General features: G+C 35.9%; 2 protein-coding genes and 1 long non-coding RNA gene across 3 annotated transcripts in view; 2 read left to right on the top strand and 1 right to left on the bottom strand.

Annotated features, from left to right (window-relative positions):
- The first annotated feature begins 638 nt into the window (after window positions 1-638).
- Window positions 639-23,053, top strand: LOC135196211 (uncharacterized). The gene is made up of 6 exons (XM_064222838.1): window positions 639-822; window positions 16,362-16,448; window positions 18,458-18,575; window positions 19,182-19,264; window positions 21,297-21,497; window positions 22,263-23,053. The coding sequence occupies exons 2-6, from the start codon at window positions 16,362-16,364 to the stop codon at window positions 22,359-22,361; spliced, it is 588 nt and encodes a 195-aa protein (XP_064078908.1). The 5' UTR covers window positions 639-822; the 3' UTR covers window positions 22,362-23,053.
- Window positions 23,054-25,400: 2,347 nt separating this feature from the next.
- LOC135196210 (uncharacterized) overlaps window positions 25,401-27,936 on the top strand; it is a 63,986-nt gene continuing 61,450 nt past the window's right edge. The window contains exon 1 of the long non-coding RNA XR_010310345.1: window positions 25,401-25,553. This is a non-coding gene — a long non-coding RNA (uncharacterized LOC135196210). The remainder of the gene's footprint in view (window positions 25,554-27,936) is intronic.
- The window catches only part of LOC135196209 (uncharacterized), a 59,210-nt gene continuing 56,754 nt past the window's right edge, over window positions 25,481-27,936 (bottom strand). The window contains exon 6 of the mRNA XM_064222836.1: window positions 25,481-26,873. Within this exon, the coding sequence (XP_064078906.1) occupies window positions 26,781-26,873 (93 nt within the window). The 3' untranslated portion in view covers window positions 25,481-26,780. The remainder of the gene's footprint in view (window positions 26,874-27,936) is intronic.

The raw sequence follows: 27,936 nt of genomic DNA, 5'->3' as shown, positions 1-27,936 counted from the left end.
CTTAACAGTTTTTTCTTCTTCTTCCTCTTTATAATAAAAATCGTGCGTAAGAGACCAGGGCTATTTTCTTAACATTTAAGCTACCTGAGACAAGGTATTCTCGTTTCAGACAAGACTACCCACTTTAAGACTATATATCAGTTTTGGACAAGATTAGACAAGTAACTCTTTCAATAAATGAGCTGTAACAGTAATTGAAACTAAATACGAATACCATTGACAGAATCACAGATACTGATAAGAATAATAAGCACCATAATATTATTATTACAGAACACATAACTGCGCAAAAACAACAGGCATCTTGCGTGGAGCTATTCTCCAAGTTTTTGCTTGTTTTTTTTTATGCTTGAATCTGGAGGCACTGCCTAAAGTATCTGCTGATCATATCTCGCAAAAGTTCTAGAAACTGTTTGTTTATTTGATCTCAAAATGTCAAGTAACATTAGTATATTACGAATGAAAATGTAATCACACAGATGCTTACATACAGTTAGAATAAATACGTTTGCAAGACAAAACGAGCGCCTTCCCGTATCCACCCCCTCCCCCCAACCTTCGGTCTCCCGTGAACTTATGACGTAGGAGCTGCTGACGTCACGGCGTCGCACAGGCCCAAACAGAGGAGCCGAGTTACCGAGATGCCTTGGTGGAGAAGCGTCCTCCGAGGTCGTCACTCCTCTCTCGTCAGTAACCATCCGAACAGTGTAGTGGTTAGTTCTAAGTTCAACTCTTTCGTCTATGGACTGCCTCTGCAGGAACCAACCATCATTACATCAACATGACGCCGTCACCTACATAGATATTCGTTGATAATAAGATGTACGTCTGGCAATGAATTTTCGTTTTATGTCATTGTTATGATTGTTTTTTATTATTGAGAGGTTTCCGTGCAATTATGTTAGATATTTAGACATGAATTTCGTATTTATAGCTTTTGTAGCATGCCTGGTTTGGTTAACACTTAGGAAATAAGAATTATATAGAATTGAAGACAGAAACGTGATGTAAATGTGAATGGTTTGTCATTTGAGATATTAGCAACTTACTTTTCATAGGCATGGGGCTTACAGCCTGCGTATATTTATGCAAAGATTCTCTTTGTAGCTTTGCAGATGATTCGTAATTCACTAAATAATCTAGTTTACCGTGAGAAGGAAAAATATAGTTAAAATTTGCCTAGATAATGAATACATTATAAAATATAAACATTTGTATTAATGACAATTTAAGGATATTTTTTTAGACATGATCTTCCCGTATTCTTTCTGTCATGACTGTTTAGATTCCCATGCTCATCCTCTCTTCCCCTTCTCAGTGAAGTGCTTCCAGTCATTTGGAACATTTCCGGTTGGCAGTCCCTTCGCTATTAAGAAAATGAAGAATAAGTAGAACGACCTTGGGTGAAATACACCACGCGTCCGCCATATGTATATATATATATATATATATAATATATATATATTATATATATATATATATATATATAGAATCTACTGGTCACTTTTTACCATATATTTATGTAATTGTTACAGCTCTTCCCAAATTCTTCACAGTTTTTTAGATACTCCTTAGATCTAAATGCAAGAAATGTAAAGTAATCCTGATGTCCGGTTGCAGGATTCGAAAACACATCGTGCTGATACTTGCAATCTGGGTTCAAATCCTGATAACGGACATCAGGATTACTTCATAATTCTTGCATTTAGATCTAAGGCTTTGTAGTGACTAGCGTAATCAAGAAGTGTGCAGAATTCGAGAAGTTAAGAGGACATTGTGACTAAAGAAAACTAATTTAAAGTAGGAAAACGTTGAAAACTGTATTACAGAACAATTTTAGCTAAATGTCTCGAAAGTATCCCGTATCTTTTATTTTTTTCTATTCTTTGTAAATGCGATAAACATCCGTAAGTCATCACGCATTTGACTTCTGTAACGCCGAACATTGATAAGACCGGATGAAAAGACCAAATTACGTAATTTTTTAATATGTAATTTGGTTTATATTGTTGTATGATGAATTAACGATAATACCCTCTAGAAAGAGCATTTGTCTATTTGGAACCTACGGAATTAAGGAGGAGATTATAAGGCGCGTTATGTACGCAGTGACTCTGAGCATAACTCATCGATTCCACCATTTTGAGTGTTGTACTTCGCAGTTCAGTAATTTATATATATATATATATATATATATATATATATATATATATATGTGTGTGTGTGTGTGTGTGTGTGTGTGTGTGTGTGTGTGTAGTATTTTTGGTGTCCTTAGTAGGTGTTCGTGAAATTTCCTAGCAGCCCCGCTCTCTCTCTCTCTCTCTCTCTCTCTCGTCTCTCCATCTCATCTCTCCTCTCATAAATTAATTTGAATTTTCTCTCTGTTGATATTTCTCCCGTCGTCATCCCTTTATTTTACACGACACTTACTGTGGTGTCAGTTGCTGGTTCAGCCTCGTTATTATATTCGCAGGTCGTGCCTCGTTACCCTTAACTTCCTGCGTAGTAACTCATTATTTTCGGCCAAATTATTTTGTGCTTTAGAAAAGAATTCTTAAACAGGTTTATTTTAGATGCCAAACCAGGAAAAGATCTCGCTCACCACTGTGAAGATGGGCGGTTTTCCAATAAAGATCTGTACTTTACTATAATAAATGCTGACAAATATTAGATAATTCCGTAATGTCAAAAGGTATAATAGTTAATTATAATGAGGAAAAATATTGTAATTAACACATACGCACACACACTCACACCTACATACATGCGTGTAAACACAGACTCACATATTTACCTTTGCTCTTAGGAAGGCTAAATTTATGCCAGAACGATAAAGGGTCCGGTTATGAAGGATGAGATTGCCATTCCCATCGCCTTTTCTTGACCCTAGCTAATTCTTATGCGACAAAAAGAACCTCTGAAATTTCGCCACTTCTGCATTTCTTATGCTTTATCTTCCACAAACCTCCACTCATCTCCAGCCCCTCTCTTCCCATCATTTTGATCCAAGTAGGCCTGGGTCTTCCAACTCTTCTAGTGCCCTCGGGACTCCAGCTGACACTGTTCTGTACCCCAGGGTTTGTGGGAAGGATTTTGCCAAGCTGTATCCTTCTTCTTTTCATTATTATTTCATATGGATATGGAACTTCCGTAAAGTCCCATATGGTATTATTTCTAACTCTGCCCTGCCATCTGACTCCTAACAATAAAGCGTTCATATGAAGTCGACAAAATCCTTTAAGTTTGGTTTCATTCCTATACCAAGATTAGTATCCTTATAGCAATACAGATCATACTAGGTTTATGCTTCGTATAATTGTATTTTAAATTTAATTTCAGTCTCTGTGTTCCTAATCCTATGTAGCCTGACCATTGTTTGATTTGTCTCTCACAGTCTTTCACTAAGTCCAGTTTAAGATAACTTGTACTGGATATCATTGTTCCTAAATATTTGAAATATACAACCAAATTAATCCTTTTTCCCTTCTAATGTTACGTTATTCGGTTTCACAGACACTGTCTTCATTACTTTCGTTTTTCTTAAATGTATTTTGAGTATCATCTGTAGGTAGTTACCTGTAAGTATTTATATTTTGTTGTACTACCTGAGTACCATGTCAGCCCTGATGAATGACGTTTTTTTAGTAATGGGGTGGAAAAGGTATGTAGTACAATGCCACAGCCAATGCCATTCATTCAAGAGGGCGTCCTGGTTGCTTGTTAAGCAGGCCTTTTAGATATTGCGTTGTGTTTTGCTGATTAAGACTTTCATCTGTAAATTGTCAGTCTGCCAGATTTCAATCTTTTCTCCAATCTAAAACTTGCTCTTTCACCTCCGACCACTCTTTTCATCATAAATTCTATGAAGGGCAGACATCAGAGATGAAATAATATTTCCTTGGTGCACCCAACCCTTTACTGCAGAATCACTAGAAAAGACCCATCAACATAACTTTACCTCTACTTCATTCACTGATCATTTCAATGAACTTTTTTAAAACCAGTTTGCTCTTTTATAAGCATTTTATCAATTTATTTGTCGAGTCTATTAAGAATTCGCATACTGAATATTTTCATTGCTACCGACTCAAGTAACAAAGCCTGTTTAGTTCCAATATTTTCATTAACTTTGACGAAAGCGCAATTCCTCTTTAGTTCTCACATTTGTTCAGGCCATCTCTCTGTGGTAACGAGTCATTAGGCTTTGTTTCCTCTTTCCTTATTCTGCAAAACAACCAAGTTCGTATGCAAGACGTCATTACAGTTTCAGTTAAAATCCTCCCTGCATTAATTTCATCATACCCTGGCGTTTCCGTCTCCCAAGTTCCTTTAATATTGATTCCACTTTAAAAATTGTGAATCATTCATAAGCACATTCATGTCTTGGTCAGCTTTTGGTATATCAATTACGTTATCCCTCAAATTTCTTTTATTCATTACTTCACAAAAACGTTTCGCTGAGCGTTGCCTTTCCTATTCATGGCCTCACAAAAATGTTTCATTGAACGTTGCCTTATTTCTTCTGATGTTGAAATTGATCTATTTGTCCTTTTGATGTGTATTTTCTTTTACCTCTTAATTGATCTTGGTTTGACTTCACTATTTGGACTCGAATACTTGGCTTATCCTAATTTGCATTCTTCCCCTCCTCCCTGCAATATCTCTCCAGATTATATACCATCGAGCACATGATACTAGATTTGCAATTCATTCTGACAGATTTGCCTTTTCTTTCATGGGGTTCAGAATTACTCACTCTCTTGGACACTTTTTCCAGTTGTAATGTACTGGTGGCATATGCCATCCTCTTTACTTTTATTTTCCTAAATCGTTAGTTGGGTATATTTTCAGGGTTTGAAACGTTTGGTAAGTTCCAGTGATTGCATATATTGCAACCTTGTGTTTTGTACTCCACTGTTGATTGCATCCTTTGCTTATATTTTGAAGATTTTGTTTCGTGTGGAATATTCTAAAGAGCATAACAAAAGGTGCTCTCGTTTACCGCTTCAGCATTGTATTTGTAAAGAGCTACCTTTTATGTGAAAACCATCTTCTAGTATTAGGCATGTTAAGTATATAACTAAGCAAAAATATAAGCATCTGAGCAGCAGGGCTAAACATACCACAAACAAACCAGTTGAAGGAAATTTGCAAACTTATGGATCCTCGACAAAAATCAAAATCTTATTCACGTTTCAGCCCAGAAAGTTGTCACCTTTAGTAATTTAAAGGCATCGTTAGATTCGTCGTTCTCAACCATAAAAAAGGAACGCCGAATTTGGAGTTTTTTAAAGGTTTCGCATACACAAATCCTCCATGACGTCATTCATTTTCTCCTAAACAATATCCCTGTGTGCTGTTTTAAGAAAAAGGCTTTTTTTTTTTAGAATGCCTTCAGTTGTGAACTGTCTAAAAAAAGAGAAAAAAATAAGAACATTACTTTAGACAACATGGAAATAAACATAGTTTGGAATGGACAAATTGGAAAAGCCACATCTGGGTTTTTTAAGTACTGGGCAGATTTAGTTTTAAACAGCTCGGAAGTACGTTTTGATGGTTAGTGAATCATATTAATATACTTTGCTGGCTTCGGGATTTTGTCTCCGGATGATTTATCCGCTGGCTGATTTTGTCTAGATGCTTGTTTGAAAGAGGTGCAGATGCGCTTCTCGATCCAGCAAGAGGTCGGTGATTTCAATGGTGTTTCAATACCGATCTGATCGTTCTCTCTCGTGGTAGTCGATGCTTTAGACAGTTCATCATTAAATGAACTCTTATACAGAACACTGGAAGTCTAGAGATATTTAAATACTTGTTTTGTCAGTTATGGTGCCTTGGATGAATATTTATCTTGAGCCGTCGGACAGCATGCAGACTAGGTTATTATAATTATAACCGTAAAGTGAGGTAGGGATAGTAGGCTTCGATTTCGTTTATTTGAAATTTAATAAGAACGTTTTCATCCTGTAAGTGCGTTGTGCCTCGGTAGCTAGAGGGATTGGGGAAGACGCCGACGAGTAACTAATCATTCTTTCAGTTTTGTTCCGCAAGGTTAAATGAGTATCTTTTACTACTGGGGGAAGAAGAATTGTCGTGGATGCCACGTTTGGGTGACTTACACAGGTTGGTGATCATACGGCCAGATTCTCAAATATCAGGCCATGTCATGACCTTTTTACCATTCATGTCCTTCTGTAGTCGTCCTGGGTGTGAGGTCCCTCTTTCCAAAGATCGATTGGTGTAGCTAATTATTATAAAGTAAATGGTGCTAGGTAGCTTTATAAATCAAAAGAAAAGCCACTAGATTATTCTTTCTCTTGTTCCCTGTTTAGTTTCATTTATATTCCAAATTCAGTAACACCACCCCGCCCTCCTCTCCGGCTGTTGTAATTTTGGAATACTATTGTTTTGTGCGGGTATCTGTTCCGCTACAATGACGTGTCTACTTTCCGACATCTTAGTTCGTTTCACTGTCCTCGTTACTGTTGTGTAGATTCATCGACTGGAACGTCGATGAATCTACACAGGTAAAGGTGCTGCCTTTACCTGTCTTACCTGTGATTACATATAACACATATATATATATACACATATATACAAACACACACGCACACACGGCCACACACATACGCACACACACACACACACACACACACACACACATATATATATATATATATATATATATATATATATATATATATATGTATATAGATATATATATATATTCATCATATATGTTATATCCAATGTAGCATGTAGGAACACGTACTTGATAATATCCTTAAATCCACGGTAGAAAGGTATGTATATATATATATATATATATATATATATATATATATATATATATATATATATATATATCGAGCTACAATGTCCTTTAATATCTAATTCGCTCTACCTCGGAATTAATATATTTTCATATATGCTTAACCGAAGGGGAATTTTTCTCGATAATAGATTTACCTGTACTTGGGCGCGAACGCAGGTACATTATAAATCCAGGAGCGTCAGTGGAAGCCAAGGCCTATACAAAGAGGTCAGTCGGACAGAGGATTATCCCTGAGTCACCCTTCTGGGCTCGTCACGCTCGCCACAGTTCGCCCCAGCCCGGTCAGTTAACTTCTTAAAACCAAGGCCTATGCTTACAAACGAGAGCAGTCACTTAACCGACAATGCCAAATAACTGTTCTGTTTATGGATGAATGAGTACCAAGAGAAAATCAAAAGGCAATGGCATTAGGCATTTTACGTTTCCTAGAGACAAAATTTACTGTGATAAGTGGATAAACGTGTGTGCCGATCTGATGAAATCAATCCAAAGCATGCTATTGTTTCTGACATGGGATCAGCCAATCTTCGCATGTGAAAGAATTTGGCATTGATCCTCTTGTCAATAGGATTTCAATCAAGAAACCAAGTGCTGACAGGGAGATATACGTTTTTGCCGACGTTTCCCATTTGATAAATTAGTCGAAATAAATTAATTGATTCAGGCTTTCATTTAGGCAGTGATTTCATTTCTGCCATAGTATCCGTGAAATATTGGCCAAATCTAGTACAGAATATGTGCTGGCCTATAAAATTAATGAACTCCATCTATCTGTTAATGGACTGCACAGGCAGCGCGTCAAGTATGCTGTGCAATTATTATCGTCATCTTGTGCAAGTGCATTAAAGTATTTGGGAAGTAGAGGTCTGTTGGAATCCAATAACTGGCAAGCTACCTCTGATTTTATCCCATTGATAAAAGACTGTTTTGATATAATGAATTCAAACAACATGTATGGCGATATACCAGCGAGAAGGGGTTTTGGGATTGATAAAGAATTTCAAATAAATAATTTGGAAAAGGTCATAAAGGTAATGACTTCTTTACAAGTAAAATCACAAAAAAAAAGATGTCTGTACAAATTTCAAAAAGGCATAATTTTTTCTAGCAAGTCGGTTATTGGTCTCTCTAATATGGTTAAAGATGTCTTTAATGTAGATTACATCATGATGACGCATAGTTGAATCAAGACTACAGAGAGCATCTGTTCGGTTGCATAGGGCAAATGAAGGGCACATACGATCACCCTAATGCTATTGAATTCAAGTTTAGGCTTAGGTCATTGATTCTGGGAAAAAGATGTAAAAATAATTAGTGAAAAAACAAACATCATTGCAAAGAGCAACAATTATGACATGTTGACAAATGAGTCTGCATGCAATTCAAAATACAGTGAAGATAGAGAATTGGCGTTAGAAATATACTTGACCAGCTCATTATTTAGATATTTAGATTTTGAATACCCCACAGAAGATGTAAACAATCAGATTCTGGATAAAGAAAACGAAAAGGCTGCCACTGTAATTGAGGATGAAGCTCTTAAATATATAGGTGGTTATGTTGTCAACAAGTTTTCTACAAAATATCCACAATTAGGAAAAAAGTATGAGAGAGAGTGTAAAAATGCAAAGGAATCGTGGATTGAAATGGTAAACAGGTGAGCTGTATATGCCATCAGAAGAATTTTCTTCTCAATTAAGTGTCCTACGAGAAGTCTTCAACACAATTCACGGTTCATCACTTTTAGAAGGGAAAGCATGCAGAAAAACTCTTGTTGCTGAATTGCAACGATCAGGAGTAAAGGTCCCTAAAGAGATTATTGAATTCTTCGCAAAGATCTCTATATATTTTAGACTAAGGCACCTAAATAGTACTATTAAAACGAAGAAGAGAAAGATGAAAATTGAAAATGATCGGGGAGACACAAGAAAAAATTAAAGTTAAATATTGAGATCTGTGTATAAATCTTTAAACATTTTAAGGCCTTCAATCAAGGAATTGTTGTAAAATAAATTAAGGTTATTTCTGTTTGTATTTAAGTGTTTATATATTATTTTCATTAATAAAAGTTACAACTACAACCGTTTCCTTCAATACTTGCTTCTCAATCCACACTGCTGTACTAAGGCTACAGTAATATTATTTTATCAATAAAATTGTTTGGGCATTCTCGGAATTTTCTGATAACGAAAGTATTAGATTAAGTAGTCAAAAGCAAGAATTACTCAAAGAGAAATAACAATAATGTCTTAATCTACAATGCCGCGGCCCACCAGTGAATCACAAGTTGTGGCCGGCGTGACGTCACAGCGAGAGAGAGGAGCGAAGATGACAGTTCTGTCCGTCTGACCTCTTTGTATAGGCCTTGGTGGAAGCTATAACCACTCACCACCGCGAGAGGCTTATAGCTTCCACTGACGCTCCTGGATTTATAATGTACCTGCGTTCGCGCCCAAGTACAGGTAAATCTATTATCGAGAAAAAATTCCCCTTCGGTTAAGCATATATGAAAATATATTAATTCCGAGGTAGAGCGAATTAGATATTAAAGGACATTGTAGCTCGATATATGTATATGAATCACGGTAATGTGATATGACTTATATATATATATATATATATATATATATATATATATATATATATATATATATATATATATATATATCATATATATGTTATATCCAATGTAGCACGTAAGAACACGTACTTGATAATATCCTTAAATCCACGGTAGAAAGGTAAGTGAAACAGGGACTTGGAACAAGTACTTTCGTAGTATATTCTACATTTTCAAGCTCACAATGAATATAAAAGGGCTGTCAACTTCTTGTATATTCATTGTGAATTTTAAAATGTAGAATATACTACAAAAGTACTTGTTCCAAGTCCCTGTTTCACTTACCTTTCTACCGTGGTTTTAAGGATATACACTCGAGAATTTTCTTTTTCTACTGAAAAACTGAGGGAAATTTTGGCGAAAATTTTGAGAATGAGGGAGCATTCGAAAGATAAGGAAAATCGAAAGTAAGTGCTTCCTGTAAAGAATAAAGTAAAAGCGAATCTGTGTTGTTGTGATATCTTGGAAAACCATGAGACAAATATTTTTGACTTAGGTTCTTTTCTATTGTTTCTTAACATCTCCTAGACGGAAAACATGTCAAAGTCTTTTTAACGATGTGTCGAAAGTGATTTATCGCCTGCCATCCCCTTGTCACATTCAGTTACTGGCCTTGAGCTGATAACAGCCCCAGATCTTGAGAAGGGAATAACTGCCTCCCCCTTTCTACCATTGCATTTCGGTCCCCAATCTAATTTCATGGAGGTTGTTAACAGAGATTCGTCTGACCTGACCTCTTACCCTCACCATTGTTATTGCAGCATCCCGCACCTGGGCCTCTGCCTCCTCACACCTGCATTCCCGCCTACTGACCCAGAGCTCTCGACCCATTCTAACACCTTGTTGTACCTTTTCTTTGCATACCGCCTCTGCTGGCGTTCAATTACCTTTTCCAGTACCTGTGAGGATTAGGGGCAGAGATGAAAGGACCCAAGGAGATCATTCCAGTTTTGACAGGATATTTCTGGAACCTCCCGAAATTGGGTATAGGTATGGCCTGGATGATCTAACAAATGGCATTCAGCCCTAGCTAGTAAACGCGGTGTTATGCCTGCTCCGAAGTGGTGTCACGCATGCCTGTGTCATGGTGATGAACATGGCTAGTTTACCCTACTGCTACACTGTCCGAAGACTGGACTCTGTCTAGAAGTCCGACCCGACATCCCTCTTAAAGCTGTCACAACTGAAGCATTCTTCCGCATGTCTTGTCCACTGACTGAGGTAATTGAATTGGAAGTTGATTGTCAGGCCCTTCTCTTGCACTCATTCTCTCTAATCTGCACTTATCCTCTAATCTGAGGTAGTGAAATTGTGATATTCTTGTGAAATCATTGAAGAAGTGATACTAAAATTTGATACTTTGCTAACAGTAATTTCGCGGTTTTAACATAATATTGAACCATTGATAATTCTTGTGTTTTGTGTAATTTTCCCTTTGCACTGATCATTTTATGCAAGTTTACCGCTGTTAGTATCTGTGTTACAACATTGCCTGCTTTGCAGATTCGTGTAGACTTCCCCCCATTGTGCACCTCTTCTGTAGTTCAACCCAGTGGCACATTTGCTTTGATATTGTACGTATACATAGTGGTCATTAGTGTTCCAGTGTCACAGAGCCAGTCAGTGCTCCGGTAATGTTACTCCTCTGATTACTATATAGAATTATTTTCCTAAGTGGACACATTATGTTTACCTTCAATCCTTTTAAAGTAATTTTAGTAGTTTCTATTAAGGTTTATTCTTTTTTCTGATCATAGTTGCGAGCCATTCCTATACTCTGGCTACGAAAGGTTGAGACTCGAGGGTGATTAACACTGCTGCCATATTTTATAAAACTCGTTTAAACTTTTCAGGAAAAAGGGTGACAATTTGGTGGATTTGTCAGATTTTTTGAGCGGCGCTGTCATTTCCTCGCGTTTGGATGATTAATTTAGGGATGTGACCGCCAAGGGTTACAGTATAAGAGGATTGTCTGTCACCTCCCTCCATTCGCCGGTGCAAAAGCAAACCACGGAAATCAAAACATTATACTACTTGGACTTTGCTGTACATTCTTCAAATTGCTCATGCAAAATTTGTTTAATTAGGGTTACATATATATATATATATATATATATATATATATATATATATATATATATATATATATATACATATACATATATATATATATATATGTATACCTACTTATTTACCTTCTAGGTAAATAAGTAGGTATACGTACGTCAACGTAAGCATGCATATACATGGCATATATTACTTTAAAACTAACCACTTGTGAATAAAAGCAAGTAGCTGGACAGTACGCTCGAATATGTCCGCTCTCAGGATTAACCTTAACCTCGAGGTTAATCCTGAAAATGTACCTTTTTGGATTAGGAATAAATACCTCCTTTGTCAAGATGGGAAACGTGTCAACGCCGCTAATTGTAGGAAAGTCTCAACCTTTCATTTCCAAAAGGCGTTTTTGGATAGAGCCAGTCATTTTAGATTCTTCCAAAATAAAACTCAATACCCTAGCCCTGCACTATGACTATATATATATATATATATATATATATATATATATATATATATATATATATATATATATATATATATATATATATATATATATATATATATATATATATATATATGTATGTGTGTGTGTGTGTGTGTGTACTTACTTGGAAGGTGTAACGCAAAAAGGGTATAGCCCACCAGTTTCTCAGCAAGTTTCCCTAGTTGTGTACCAACACCTGCTGATAAGTATTAAAAGCTGAGTGAATTGGGCGTACGCTACACCACTCCAATCCACTTCGACACTTTTAAAGGTGGGAGGTTGGATCCCAATATCACCATTCTCTCTCTCTCTCTCTCGCTCTCTCTCTCTCTCTCTCTCTCATCTCTCTCTCTCTTCTATATATATATATATATATATATATATATATATATATATATATATATATATATCAATTCAAGCTACAAATGTCCTTTAATATCTAAATTCACTTTACCTCCCGAATGATATATTTTTCATATATGCTTACCGAAGGGGAATTTTTTTAGTTGATAACAATTTCGTCCCCCCATGGGGGGGGCGAAATTGTTATCAACTAAAAAATTCCCCTTCGGTACATATATGAAAATATATAATATAAATATTATATTTAATATATATATTATATAATTAATTTAATATATATTTATTACATATAATTAATATATATATATATATATATATTATTAATATATATAATATATTACATATATAAATATTATTATATATATATATATTATATATATTAATATAATTATATAATTTCAATGTTTTATTTCCTTTTTAATTTACATATGGCCTCTGTTCTTTGAAAACTTGATATGCAAGATCATGGTCATTTGACTTTTTCCGTAATAACTGAGTAACAGTAACCAATCAGCAAGAATAAAACTGATATGCAAAAACAGAATGAGAATTTGATCATTTTGGAACTTAGCATCATGGTCAAATTCTACTTACCGTGTACCAGGTGACACCAACACCACCTCCGCCGCGAGAACTGCTCCGGATTTGAAGTGCGTTTGGAATTCAGGAATCTCAGGTTTGGATGAGAGTAATCTCCCGCAGTCCCAAAGATCCTCATTGAATTCAGGTACCGTTTGTTTCATCACAGTCGTTGTATTAGTTTTGTCGGAGAATAAGTGGATAATAATGTAACATTACTATATCACTCGAAATGTAATGTAACCTTACAGTAGTGCCAATAACGTCCTTGAAAACAGCAAGGCTTGGATTTTTTTTATTCTTCAATAAAAACTTTTATACCGTTTTTACTTGATTATAAATACAGTAATTGCCAAGATTGAATATTTCACACGCTTTACTTGGCTTTATACCGTTTCAGTCAGTGAACATTACCCAAAAATCATTGTCAAAATTAGACAGTGAGGATAAAGATAGTATATCAGATCTATATGAAACCGGTTCACCATTCAAACAATGAAGGGAGAACAAAGAAAAGGAAGAAAGGAAAGCAAATAATTTGTGACTACAAGCAGAAAGAGGTTCGATAGGAACCTACGGTGCCTCCACTGCTTCCTTCAAAACACTTGGATTCCTACCAAAGAATTTATTTCTTAGTCCCTCAACAAGATCCGTTACTACCGTTATTAACATTGAAGGCAGTATTCCGTAGTAATCGTTGCAGTATTATATCGAAATATTTTCTATGGTAGGTTGACAGTAAGCAACGGTAGTGATGTTTTTCAGTTTCAAGCGGAAATGTTCAGCGCCGAAGAAAATGTTAACAGAAGAGTCAGGTCGTGAAGTGCTGTTACGGCATCGACCTTGGATTGCGTCAGCAAGATCTCGTGACGTCATCACTCCCAGCTTCATTGATCCTCTTCGTTTTGCTTTTAACAATGAGTATTTCATGAAATCCGTTGTTTGTAAGCCTGAAAGCACGGCAGATTTACGTGAAAAATTAGTTTGACTTGAGGTTCCCCTTTTTTTTTTTTATTATACTACTAAGTTAATGGAGGATAAAACATTAGTAGATAACAGGTGTGCTTAGTTCATTACAAAATTTTAATCATTAACTCTGTCTGTTCTACTTAGAATACGTTTAGTGCCTAATAAAGTAAATCGGCTTGCAAATGGTCACTTTTACACACTAACCGTCCCGTAAGTGTAGAAGTTTGATTATTGTATCCTGTTTGTGGACGAAATGGCACTCTGCTTACAGGCGGATGTATTCGGGTAAGCTCTATCACGACACATTTGGGTATTGTCGCCCTCAAGGTGATTATGTGATAACTGTAATTTTTGAGCCTCGTTGAGAATTACATATAATCTCTCTCTCTCTCTCTCTCTCTCTCTCTCTCTGATATGATTATTATGACTTCAAATTCTGATTAGAGAAGCTATAACTTAGAGATACTGAAATGGGCCTCTCAAAACTATTAGAAAAGAAAACAAGTGAAAGAAACACAGGTGTAGGGAACTTGGTATAGAGAATCGGGGAGAGAGCATCAGAATCTAGAGGCAAAAAGGAAGAGTCATGTGTTGATCTAACTTTCCAGAAATAGCAAACCTTGACCCTTGTGGGAAGAACATCCCGAAAGGAGATTCGTGGCTGTCGGGGAGAAGGAGGAGAGAAGTCAAATCTCATCCCTCTACAACAGCGACTGAAATATATATTGAGAACAGAAAAGGAGTGAGGCCACTCTACATCGTATAAGAGGAAGATTTTCAAGTAAAGATGACGTCATCTTCATACGATCTAAAAATTGTCTGCTAATACCATTTGAGAAAAATATTTTTTATTCGAATGTCACAAATTTTTTTCTCTCTCTCTCTCTCTCTCTCTCTCTCTCTCTCTCTCTCTCTCTCTCTCTCTCTTTCTCGTTGATAATGATTATTATGACTTTAAATTCTGTTTAGAGAAGCTTATTAAGAGATAGTGAAATGGGCCTTTCAAAACCATTAGAATAGAAAAAAAATGAAAGAAACACAGGCGAAGGAACTTGGTATAGAGAATCAGGGAGAGAGCATCAGAATCTAATATTAATAGCAAAGTAAAATGGCTTTTATGGTTGCATTAATTCATCATGCTACAGGTATCATTAAACTAAGTAGTAACGGTAAAAAGAGTTTTAAATCATGTGAGACGCATGACTTTTTCCCGAAACTATAAACTCCGCAATGGATTCTACCATCTTAAGTCCTAAGGCAAGGATTTTCTAAAAAAAAATATAAAAAAAAATTCTAATTGTTCCTGTTTGAACCTGTAGTGCATCGTCATGACGTCATGACTTGCATATGGTGAATGCAAAAGGAAGAGATGGAGAAACCCCTGATAGATTAGAGGTCAGAGAGACGTAGATGAAAAAATATAGGGCAAAGTTCAAGAATACTGGGTACAAGAGGATGCCGACAGGATTGTCTTGTTGGATTCTAATTAATTTTTTCATCGCATGAGTAATGAGAGGAATGATACGACCAACAATGTGTTGATGGAATGAAATTACCTCTTGCGTAATGAGTTGAAATTCTTAGATTGATACTTCATATTGGTAATCATGAGAATACCTTAAACGTTATGAAGGGTTTGGAAGATGGTGAAGTAGAGGTCAGTTGCAATTGTACAGAAACTTAAGAGCCTGATCGTTTTCTTACCAATAAACCTATTCTTTTCCGAACTGTGTGTGACCCTCGACAAATAAAACAAGTATCTGCGCCGAAGAAACTTTGGTACATTATTTAGCTACTTAATTTTTTTTTTACAGCGTATAATCAAGGCCACCGAAAATAGATCTGTCTTTCGGTGGTCTCGATAGAATGTTGTGTGAGCCGCGGCCCATGAAACTTTCAGCCACGGCCCGGTGGTGGCCTGTCAAATATCGTTGCCGGACACATGATTTTGGCTAATTTTAACCGTAAATAAAATAAAAACTACGGAGTCTAGAGGACTGCAATTTGGTATGTTTGGTGATTGGAGGTTGGATGATCAACATACCAATTTGCAGGCCTCTAGTCTCAGTAGTTTTTAAGATCTGAGGGCGGACAGAAAAAGTGCTGACGGACTGACAAACCATCTTCATAGTTTTCTTTTACAGAAAACTAAAAACAAAGTAGAATTCTTTGCCACAACATCCTCTCACTGTTGACGCAAAAATAAGCCGTCCCAGTGTAAGACTTTCCCTTCACGTACACTAAACAACGACATTCACTGTTGCGCTTCTTACCTGTGATCCTGTCAACCCAGCACCAGCTGTTGCCCTCGGCTTCTTCATCTTAGACTTCATAAGAATTTTCAAACAGATGGCTTTGTAACATCGATGAAAGATTCTGCTATATTCTCATCAATTATGAAGAGAAAGGGATGTTAACCAAAGAACTGCAATTTTTCCTTTTTTTTTCAGATGACCGGAAGTATGTGTCCCTTACCCAAGGCATTCTTCTGCTGGAGCCTTAAAAGCGGCACCCTTCTGCAAGGCGTAATTTCCCCAGTAAGTTAAACATTCAGGAAAGCACATGAAGAATAATATATACATATATATATATATATATATATATATATATATATATATATATATATATATATATTTATACATATGTATATATGTATATGTGTGTGTTCGGGCGCATGTGTGCGTATTTATGTATGTAGGTATGTATCATGCATGTGTGTGTGTGTGTGTGTGTGTGGGAGAGTAAGACGAAGGAAGGATACAGTGAGTTGGAGGTAGTACATCTGAACATTGCCCGACTGAAATAGAAATGAAATTAGTCAATGAAAAGGTGTTATGTGTTTTTTTTTTTATGATTATGTGAGTTTGATAAGAAAGTAGAAATAGCATTTAGGAAGAAGGTAAATGAGAAATAACCAATGGAAAAAGATACTTGAGTTGAAATAATTTTTGACGTTTATGCATTCTTCAGCAATGGGATTACTGCGTCAGCTGGGAATTCTTGCAGATACAGGAACACAGCAATGAGAAATGAAAGAGGCACAGGGTGGGTTGTTGAAATGACCGGTTTAGTGAAGAAGGGAAAAATAGAATACATGAAGACGTAGTTTCAGAACTTAGATATCGCTGAGAGTCATGAAGAGGATGAATTAAGTAGCTTAGGAATAAGTTAAGCAGAAAAAGGTGGGAGCTATGAAAAGTTGTTGGTAAATTTGAGTAAATATTTTAAAATGGATAAGAAGTTATGCTGAAAGAAAGTATAGCTATGCAGGTTGAGTTTTGGATTCGTTACTGCAAATGAAATGATTCATAAAAGGAATGCAGTCCTGGAGTGATGAAATAACCATTTGAGGAGTTTCTTTAAATAAATATATAGAATAAAGAAAAGTGAAGTGTGAACGATTCAATAATTGTTGATGAAGTAAGGAGAAAGATGGTGAAGAATTGGAAGCTGCAAGGTGTTCATGACTTACAACTAGATTCCTTTGTACGGCGATGTTGCAAAATTGAGTGACTGAGCAGCGTTCATAAGGTGTATGTTGAGATTTCGATTAAGAAAGTTAAGCTAAAAACAGAAGATCCATAGGCAAGGGATATTGTGGATTTCAGACTAGAAAACAATTTAGGATCAAGTGCTTATGAGAATTCCGAGAGTCAGCGAATATGTACTTGACTGTTTTTTCAAATGGCATCACAAGCAGAAAAAATGGTAAAAATTGTGTGGGGCAGACGTGGACCTAACTTGTAAGACGAAAGATGTTGGTTACTGGAATCCGCGTGCACCAATTTCGCGGTTACGCAGATTGCTGCACTGAACTGCTGCTTTTCCATATCCGAGAGGAATGTTTATGGACAACTTAAAAAACCGATAGCCTCGCCTCTGAAAATATTTTTCGTTGATTTCTGATTATAAGTATCTTGCTTGCTTCATCCTTGACTCAAAATGTAGTGAATGAGTCATTCTTCAATTTATGCATTATTGTTTCGCCGTGAGAGCACAATTGTTCGAGAACGATGAAAATTAATTAAAGAGAGAATTCATTTCCTTGGAGTGTCTGAATTAAAGTCTGCTTCACAGCAATACCCGTCAACTGACAAGTGGAAAGAAAAAATTACCTATGATCAATATAAGTCATTTTGATAACAGTAACAGGTTGAAATGAAAAATTCTTTATGAATAAATAAATTATATATATATATATATATATATATAATATATATATATATATATATATATATATATATATATATATATAGAAAGAGAGAGAGAGAGAGAGAGAGAGAGAGAACGCTGTTATGGAAAATGAACGAAAAACCTCTTCCAATACGAAAACTCCAAGTTTTTAAGTTTGTTGTTTAATTCAGTTTGTGAAATATGTTGATACAGTTGAGTGAAATATTTTCCCCGAGACGGGAAGCGTCTGATTGTTTCCATCCGTTTATTTTACTTTGTATTTTTATTCTGGCATTAAACATGATGTTTCTCTGGTGCCTGTGTATCACCTCCTACTACAGCGTCACTTTCACTGTCCCTCTAACTTTTCTAGGTGACCGTCTGTATCAACATTCTGAGCGTCGCCCTGGGACTCAGCGATCTGATAGACGCCAGAATTTACCTGTTTTGTTTTCCTTCGGAAACCTGCTATGATAAGCTCAGAGCAATAGGTAAGTCTTCCCCCGCCCCTATTATCCCTCTGAAAATGTGATATTGTAATGACTTGTACATAATGTTTCATGAAACTGCAAATAATAAAACCCAGAGGAATGCTTTTGTACATTCCGGTTGCGGGCTAACAAGTTTTCTTAGGTTTAAGCACCCTATTGCCTATTATATATTTTCATTTTTGGGTCCAAAGAATTAGTCACTCGAGCGGATATTACATCGTTTTCTTTTAAGGATGTGTAGTTTCAATATAAAAACTATATGACTGCCCAAAATTTCGAAAAGAAATGCCGTAGTATTATATTCTAGTTTTCTCCATCGTCATCATCATCATCATCATCATCATCATCATCATCCTGTTTGGTCGCAAAAACTCTTTCGACAGAAGATAAAATTTTCAAAGATCACTCCAAGACAAGTGCAATCTAGTGACTCCAAATAGTATCTCGCTGAGGCACAATTCTAGTATCCTCCCAACACCACCACTTCCCTATATAAATACACACACAAACACACACACACACACACACACACACACATATATATATATATATATATAAATTTTTTTTGTATTTATTTAAAACTAACTGAGACTTTATTGACTTCAGAAATGTCGCTGGTGTTAACAAACATCGTGGTCAATGCCCTTTATGTCATCTTGAGTCCGCTTTTGATCATCGCTATCAAGAAGGTGAGTATGCAAAGTGGCTGCTTCTGTGTTGGTTCCATATAATTGTGCCTCATAGTAAAATACCCCTCATTATTTAAGCTTGACTGGTTTCCTAAATAAGATACTTGATATTTTAATTGCACTGTTCGTTTTGTGCTTCACTTTTAAAGACGCCGCTCAATTTATCTTTCATAGTTTCTTCAGCTTTCATGTGTTTCAAATTCAAGGTGAAGTTTCAAAAAAGCGAGGTGTACTTGATGCATGTTAGCTTGCAAACGATGATATTCTGACCTCATTGTGTGCCCAAGCGGGAAAATGTTCCACCCATATCTGCCGAGAATGGTCGGAATCGGAATCGCGAACCCAGAAACTGTTTTCTCGGTCTACTCTTTCCATTTCTAGATTGGACGGGGTTGCTCTTACAGTTGTTAACGATAATGCGACAAGAAGTTTGGTTCCAGGCCTTTTCGGCGGCGTCGATGACGCAAGTCTACGTAAATCAGCGAATCAATCCTTGCCGACTTTATATGGAAAGGAAGCATACAAGACACCTCCTCCTTATTTCCAACAATGATACGCAAAGTTAACGTAGTTTATAGTTCTTCCTAAAACTGAGAAAATTAAGTATAAGATTCAAAGCGGTAAAAGTACAGGAAATTTTCGTCTTAAACACCGTTTTCTTGATCGTTTTCCCGTTTTTCCAAGACATACGTCGTATTAAAGAAGAAATCGCTTTTGGTGGTTATAAAAATGTAATTTCTATAAAGATTTAGTAGAAAAGTGAATGGCCTAAAAGGGTAGAGTTTGGCCACTAACGCATTTCTGTCTGTGAGTACTCAAGCAGTCAAGTACTAAGATTCCTGTAGGATTTGGTAAGCTTTAATGGTGGCTGAGTGATTTAGACCACCCGTTCTCTCAGCATGAATTGCTCTACTCCAGTAATTGCCTCTTGAATACAAAAAGTAAGCCCAATGTCGAAGACAGGTTGACACTGATTAAAAGTAGTCGATTTAGCGAAACCTTAGCAGAGCCATTTTACATTAAATGAATTCCTTGGAGCTCTTCCTAACGTAGTTCTCGATAAAGCAGTCACGAATTTTCGAAATTTCATTCATTTGAATAAAACCCTTCCCTGTTCTCTGTTCGTAATTTGAGGACTTCTAACCATCTCCAAGCTCGTTTCCACATAAACCTGCAGACCCTGTAATAGAGCCGAAGCAGAGGATATCCATGTGGGTTGCTGGTTTGCTTGCATTTGTTCTTGGAAATAACGATGTTCCTTCTTCGAATAAGCATTTCAAGCTGTCAGACACGAACGCTTCTGTCACTCATACATATAATATTTCAACCTGCTTGAAATTATGTACAAGCTGAAGTCTATTTCAGAATTTTAAAAAATGGAGCTTATGGCACCTTTCATGCGAACATTCTAATAACTCAAATGATTCTTTTTTAAATGAAATAATCCGGAAACTGCCAAAGAGAGCGTGCTGAATACTTGTCGCAAAAACGTACATGCATCCCATCCCATTCCGGTAACAGGGAACTGAACATTTAGTCTTTCGCCGCCTGTAATAAAGGTCATCGCTAGATAATATAAATTAAAGTAATCCCCATGTTTGCATAAAGAGTATGAGGCACACGAAAAGGGTCCCACTTCATGCATTATTGAGAGGCTTATAAGCTCCCTACATATAAACGGTAAGACTATTTGTACTGCTTAAAAGAATTTTGTCTTTGTCTAGCTATGATTATTCTTCAGCAAGTGGAAATTTTAGTTAAATACAACCTTGCAGTTGTGATCAACTAAACTCAAGTTTTTCTCCATAAGAGGTCAGCCTTAGCCTATTGTAAAATTCAGGCGTAGAATAAAACAGAAACACATTCTTGCTTCGTGGTAGAATATTTCAGTTTGTGAGGGTAGCTAGTGAATAACTGAATGCAATAAGAACCTGGCTGTAAGATTTAGTATAACTTTCAATCAGTTACTTGGAAGGTAACCTTAATCTGTATTTTTGCTGCGTTCAGCTATATTTTAACTCCTTTTTTTCAGGGCAGACCATCACTGATGTTCCCCTTCATGTTCATACAAGGCCTCATGATCAGTGGGCTCGCCGCTGCTGCTGTTGCTGCCTTTGTGATATGCATCGCGGCTGGTTCCTGGGTTGAATATGTTCCTTTGCTCATTTGCTCGGGACTCTATTTAGCTCTTCACGTGTACCTCGCTGTAGTCGTTCACGCCTATCAAAGTGAGGTTAGTACCCTAATGTCGTTGTTGAGGACGAGAGCCCTGAAAGTACTTCAGATCATATCCTTGCTGCAATACGTCAGTTATAAGCATCAAAGACCTCGGTAAATTTACAACTCAAGACAGTCCACTCAAACACTTGTAGATGGTTTAAACACATGACCAGCCACCAGTGCTTTCCTGGTCAATGAATGATCACGACTGTGTGCCTATAACAGCAGCATTTGACCCGCTTCTATTTAAACTATTTCCCTTTTCTGGGCATTTTGATAACAAGAAAATGTGATACTTTTCACGCGAGTGTATCCAAAATGGCTCTTAATATGGTGGATACACGATAAAGAGGGCCTTGTAATAATTCCCTTAATAGCATTGTGTTAGTGGCGGTTTATAATATATTTACTATTTCTATCAATACGTCAGTCAAACGAGTTTTGAAACCTGCTAACTTCAGTAGATGAATTACTCAAGCACGCTACAAAAATCATTGTCACTTAACATGCTATTGTAGATATATAAAGTAAGTCTCCTAGTTATTATTATTATATTATTATTATTATTATTATTATTATTATTATTATTGTTATTATTATTATTATTTTTTTTTTTTTTTATTATTATTATTAGTGGTGGTCGTGGTGGTGGTGGTAGTAGTAGTAGTAGCATTATGATATGTTGTTGTTGCTAGCATTTGTTATCATTAATATAATTTGTATTTTCATTGTAGTAGTTGTTATCCTTGGTATCATTATTACAATTATTTATTTCCAGGCGAAAGAAGAAAGTGCGATCGAAAAGTCCCATGGCAGACAAAATACCGTCAGCTCTCTGAAGGAAAGGGAAGCTACAATCGAAGACTATGTCTTTTAGAATTTCTGGAGGATTTTCTCAAGATTTTGACAATATTTCTTTTTTACCTCCACTTGTTTTGGTGTATGGTTGACATTAAGTTCTCAGTCATTTTTCTCTTTATTTGCAATTTCCCTTCACTTGAAGCTTTAATGAAGTCAGGTAGATGGAGTTCTTTGGCTCTTTTTTCACAATTTTGCTTCGTGTATTATTTAACACAAAGAAAATGCACTCTAACAGACTCTCTTAGGTCTTTTTAATCCATTGTGTTAGAGCAGGAAAATCGACTCGAATCCAGTTGTGGCGAATTTTCTTTCTTAGTTACTATGCCGATCTTCCTTTGACACTTTGGTTTTGCTCAGAGAGATTGTCTGTCATCTTTCAGCGGCATTGTCTCACATCTTAGCTGTAGGATGAAATGAATGAGCATGTCTTTCAAGCAATATTTTTATTTTTTTTATTGTTGTAGTTTTGAATTTATGAGTATAAAAGATCCCAAGCTTGACAATATTATACGGTAGGAAATCCTGTTTAATTAGAATAGTGCATTTGTTAATTATTTGTGTTGTTACATATGCTATATCAGGAAAAGGGAAAGTAAATTTTTTTGTGAAACTTTCAGAGGAATTTTGTAGATCTGGTATTTATTCAATTATTTATTCCCCAGTGTTTTGACTTGTTGGTTAATTTATGTTAATAAATTTCGATGCCGTTATTTCGTTTTCCTCCAACTCGGGATAGTTAACCCTCGTTCCGTCACCTGCAACTGCTATTACTTGGACGATTCTTGAAATACTTTTTCTCCCCTCCTTTCATTTCTTACGGTGAAACAGACATAAAGACACATAGATAAATAGATAGGTACATAAAGAGGTGAGTAGAATTTTTTTCAAATTGTACTTTTGTAAACAGTAGATGGAAAAACAAAAAACAAGTTGATGGCTATAATGGCGAGAAAGATGCATAAAAGGGAAGCAAATGCAGATAAAAAAGATTAATGAGCAAATGAATCTTGGTATAAATTGTGCAAATGAGGAGATTATGCTGAAGAAAATGTAGTCCTGTGTTGATAAAGGGAGCTTTTTGAGTTGCTAATATATATTTGTATGTATATATATGTATATATATATGTATATATATATGTCTATATATATGTATATATATCTATATATATATATATATATATATATGTGTGTATATATATATGTTATATATATATATATATATATATATATATATATATATATATATATATAATATAATATTATATAAACATTACTAGCAGGACCATATTGAAAGTGAATGGTATCTAGCGGAGATATTTATTAAAAAAAAAAAAACGACAAGTTTGCCAGGACTAACAGTCCTCATTGCCAAGTATCCATCGAATCGATGGATTCTTTATAATGAGAACTGCTAGTTCTGGCAAACTTGTAACTTCTTTTGAATAAGTATCTCCACTAGATACCATCCACTTTCAATGAAGTCCTGTTAGTAATTGTATTAACCCACAGGACAATATATCTTATAATATATATATATATTATATATATTAGATTATATATATATATATATAGATATACGTATATATATACATATGATGGTATATATATTATATATCTATACTATATAGATACGTGCTTATATACAAATATGTATATTTATATATCTATATATATATATCTATATATTATTTCGTAATATATATATAATATATATATCGTGGCGATTCCACCGGTATACAAAATATATACCGGAGGAATCGATTATGAATTATTATCTGACCTGCTTTAGCAGTCATGCTCCTCAGCTTTATAGAGTTCCAAATAAATCAGTGAAAAGTTTGTTTCATTGATTTGACATCAATTAATTTATGTCCGAGATTAATCTTGTCTCAGGTAGGATACCATCGTGATCCTGTGAGCTTTTCTATGAACGCATCACAAGTTGTAAGTCTTGCCTCATTTTTACTTGGTATATGTTTTCATGCTGATTAGACGGAGTGTATTCCAAGGACATATTTTCGTTATTGCTTATTGTATCGTTTAGTAGTAGCAACGGTATTGTTTGTGTTATTGTTGTTGTTATTAAAGGGAAAGGATAAACCCCAACAGAGTGCCAGTAAATAATTTGTTAGAAAAATACGAGAAGCTGCATTTAAAGTAAATCATATCACAACAAATTATTAGATACCCTACTATTGGCGGATTTAGCAGAAAAATATAAAATCATATAAACAAACTTGATAGCCTAGTATTTACTTTATAACATAATACCCACTGGAGACTGGGAAAGTTATAGGCGTGCCCAAAATGGTGCCTCTAAAAAGAGAAAGGGGTGAAGGGAAGATGAATTGGAAAGGGATTTGAATAGTAAAGAATAGTGAAAAAAAATCTGAAAATTATTGTGAAGAATAAATGCATTGCCTAATTAATTCTTCATCCTGCTAACCATGTCAAGTAACACCTTTTGAAACTGAACAATTTGTATTGGCAAATCTCTAGACAAAGTAATTCTTCTTCCTGCTAGCTATGTCAAGTAACACCTTTTGAAACTGAACAATGGGTATTGGTGAGTCTCTAGACAATGAAGTGGACAGAGGAGGTCTAGCAAACGATGACAACGATATTTGTGGCCGTCTAGGCATCTCTCGGTACTTTTTAAAATGTGGCTGCAGATTATGAAACAGTTTTTAAGACATAGTTAACTTGAAAAAGTTGGGTTTTAGGGATTGGTTACGATGACTTAAAAGCAAAATCAATAATCAAAATGAACGAATTTTATTTTTGACAAAATGGTTTTATTGTCTAACTCAAAGGAGAATCAAATAAGAAGCCAGACTTATTTCTTTATTGTGATAAATAATTACAATGGTAGTTGCATTATATTATGAATCGTTGATGAATGATGAAGTTCTGTGTTTAACAGTGATGATATTCATTCAATTCTAACAAATCGGGATAAGTCCCTCGTTAAGGCACAGTCGTTTAAGCATTTTGTACTGATTCAGTACCAGTCAGTAGTTGCTTCAGTTCACCTGGCTTGACCACCACTAGCTCGGGGCTGACGGGCTCAGGGGCTCGGGCTGTCGGAGGAAACTCGGAATGTCAGTTACGACAGTGCTGCCGTGTAGGAAGCATTGCCGCACATGCTGGCTCTAGTCCCATATGAACTTAGTGACGTGATTTTCCAAATGGCAAAAGGAGGTAGGAGGTAAGTGCATATAGAATTATAGTTTGGTAAATATAAATAATAACTCCGCGTCGGGTATTTCTTTGGAAATTACAGTTTCCTAAAGTATTCGGGTTGCTTATTAAGAATTTACCGCTATTTTTAGACGGTCGACTGTAATTAACCCCCAGGAGCCAGTACTAAACACGGCGAAATACATTGGATGCCCCAATCCCTAGTGGATGTCGTATTCGCGGTTACGTTCCTTGCAGTCCGTGCGGAGTTATTCTTTAGAATTACCTGAATATTAGATGTAGCTCTGCTATAATAAATAAGTGCATGACGTAAAGCGTGCATTTTCCCATTTTCATATGACGTTTATATTATATGCGAAATAGGTGCTGAAGGTGTGTTTTTCAAATTTTTCGTATCAACAAGATTGTAATGAGACATTATTAAATTGACCGTATGTGATGTTTCTGTCTGTGTCGTTTGCTTTGGATTTTAGAGGTTGGAAATCGGCAAACAATATAGTGTGGCTGCGTAAAAATTAATCGGATTTATGCTAAAATTGAAATTTCTGAAATGTGATGGCTTTTTAGAGTTGTTCGCCTTATAAAACTTGCCTTTATACTATGTCCACTATTTGCGTAACTAAGTTTCGTCCAATCCAACCACTAACTGGCCACTGACTTCCAAACAAGACGGAACTGTAGCCAGTAAAAAAAAGTGGCACTCGTGTTGGTCGAGTGTGGCAGTGGGATGTGATGTGATGTGATGTTTGAGAGACTTGTGTTGGTGTCGCCTTTTTTGTTGAAGAGTGTACGATGAAATTTTTCTTTATCGGTCGAGATTGTAATGGGCCAATGGGGCTACCGGTAGCCTTTGGTTAAAGTCATTACGACCAGTTAAAGCTTATGGTTGAATAGCGCTTGGTGCCTGTTGTTAACTTTTAAAGACAAAGTTGCCTTTCTGAGCGTGAATTTCGCCTAGTTATTTCACAAGAATAGAAAATAATCAATTTTAAGATATTTCATGAACATCATACTTCGTAACAAATTATTACCACACCCTGTGATGATTGGATGTAAAATATTGGTTTGCACCCGAGTACAACTACTGTGCAGAAGTTACAAAATTTTAAATATCGAAGATTTCATTTTAGAAATAAGACGACTCCGGCAGAACAAAAATGGTTAAACGGACTGTCAGGTACTTTGCATCTGGTAGGGCAAGATCATCCCCAGAAAGGAATAAATATCTTCATTTTCAAAATACAAAATCCTCCAATGTCAGCTCTTTCTTGGTGTCGAAACTCTCTTTCATACAGGCGGATTCCTTTGAAGCCGTTGTTTTCATCATCTGTAAAAGAAATTGATTTATTATTTTGTATATGCAACTTACCAAATAATTACATAGATAAAAGTTTAAAGTACCGGCAGCTAAAAATTTTGAAATTCGCGGTAGCGATTCTTTTGTTTTTGAGAGTAGGTAAATGGCCCCGCCAACTTTCGGGAAAGAGAGGAACAGCTGAGCAAAGAAAACTAAATTGTTTATACAGGCTCTCGGCGACGGTTGTGAGCAGCAGCGATGTTTTGAAGTTCTCTTCATTGATCTTGTAGGATTATATCGCCAGTTGATGAAGTATTTTGGGTACATTTTTACAACAGTTCTAACTCCGCTTTTCTCAAGTTATGAATTTTCTTGTTTTAGTGTTTTTTGAATGATTATTTATGATAGTAATTCATGTGGGCAATGAGTTGGTTCTGAGCTATTTTACACCCCTACTGCATCCAACAAAATAACTCATTTCCCACATTCATTACTATCATAATCATTCAAAACACATTAAAACACAAATACATAATTACTTAAGAAATAAGAAAAACTGAGTTGGAACTGTTGTCAAAATAAGCCAACTGGTTACAAAGGACACAATTCCGGATCTAGCGGAGGGTGACGTTCCAGGGGTTCTCAAAGTGGTCGATATCGACCCCCAGGGGTCAATAGGATCAGGGGGTCAAAAGGGGGTTGATGAATAACTAACGTGTTGGAGAATTAAGTTACATATACTCGTACATCTAACGTTCCAAACATATTTTCTTACTAGGGGTTACTTTTTTTATCATGCTGAATGCCAAGTACAAAACTAATCTACTTTAATTGATTCTAACATTGTTTTTTTTGTTTCTTTCTTTCTTTTTAGCTAGTCTAGGGGGTCGATAGAAAATTTGAAACTTCATAAGGGGGTCGGGGAGTTAAAAAGTTTGAGAACCCCTTTTTTTAAAGCTTTCCGTAAGGGGGTGGTGGAACTGGACCTCTCGCCTTATCCGTATTTTTAAAGATTCTTGGTAATCTCTTGAATACTGGTAAGCAGTAATGTCGCACTGTGTGAGCTAGCCACAGGGGTTACAGGATTTTAGCA

This window comes from Macrobrachium nipponense, chromosome 17 (genome assembly GCF_015104395.2).
Source record: "Macrobrachium nipponense isolate FS-2020 chromosome 17, ASM1510439v2, whole genome shotgun sequence".
In the NCBI taxonomy this organism is placed as follows: Eukaryota; Metazoa; Arthropoda; class Malacostraca; order Decapoda; family Palaemonidae; genus Macrobrachium; species Macrobrachium nipponense.
This window is presented reverse-complemented; position numbering and strand designations above follow the sequence as displayed.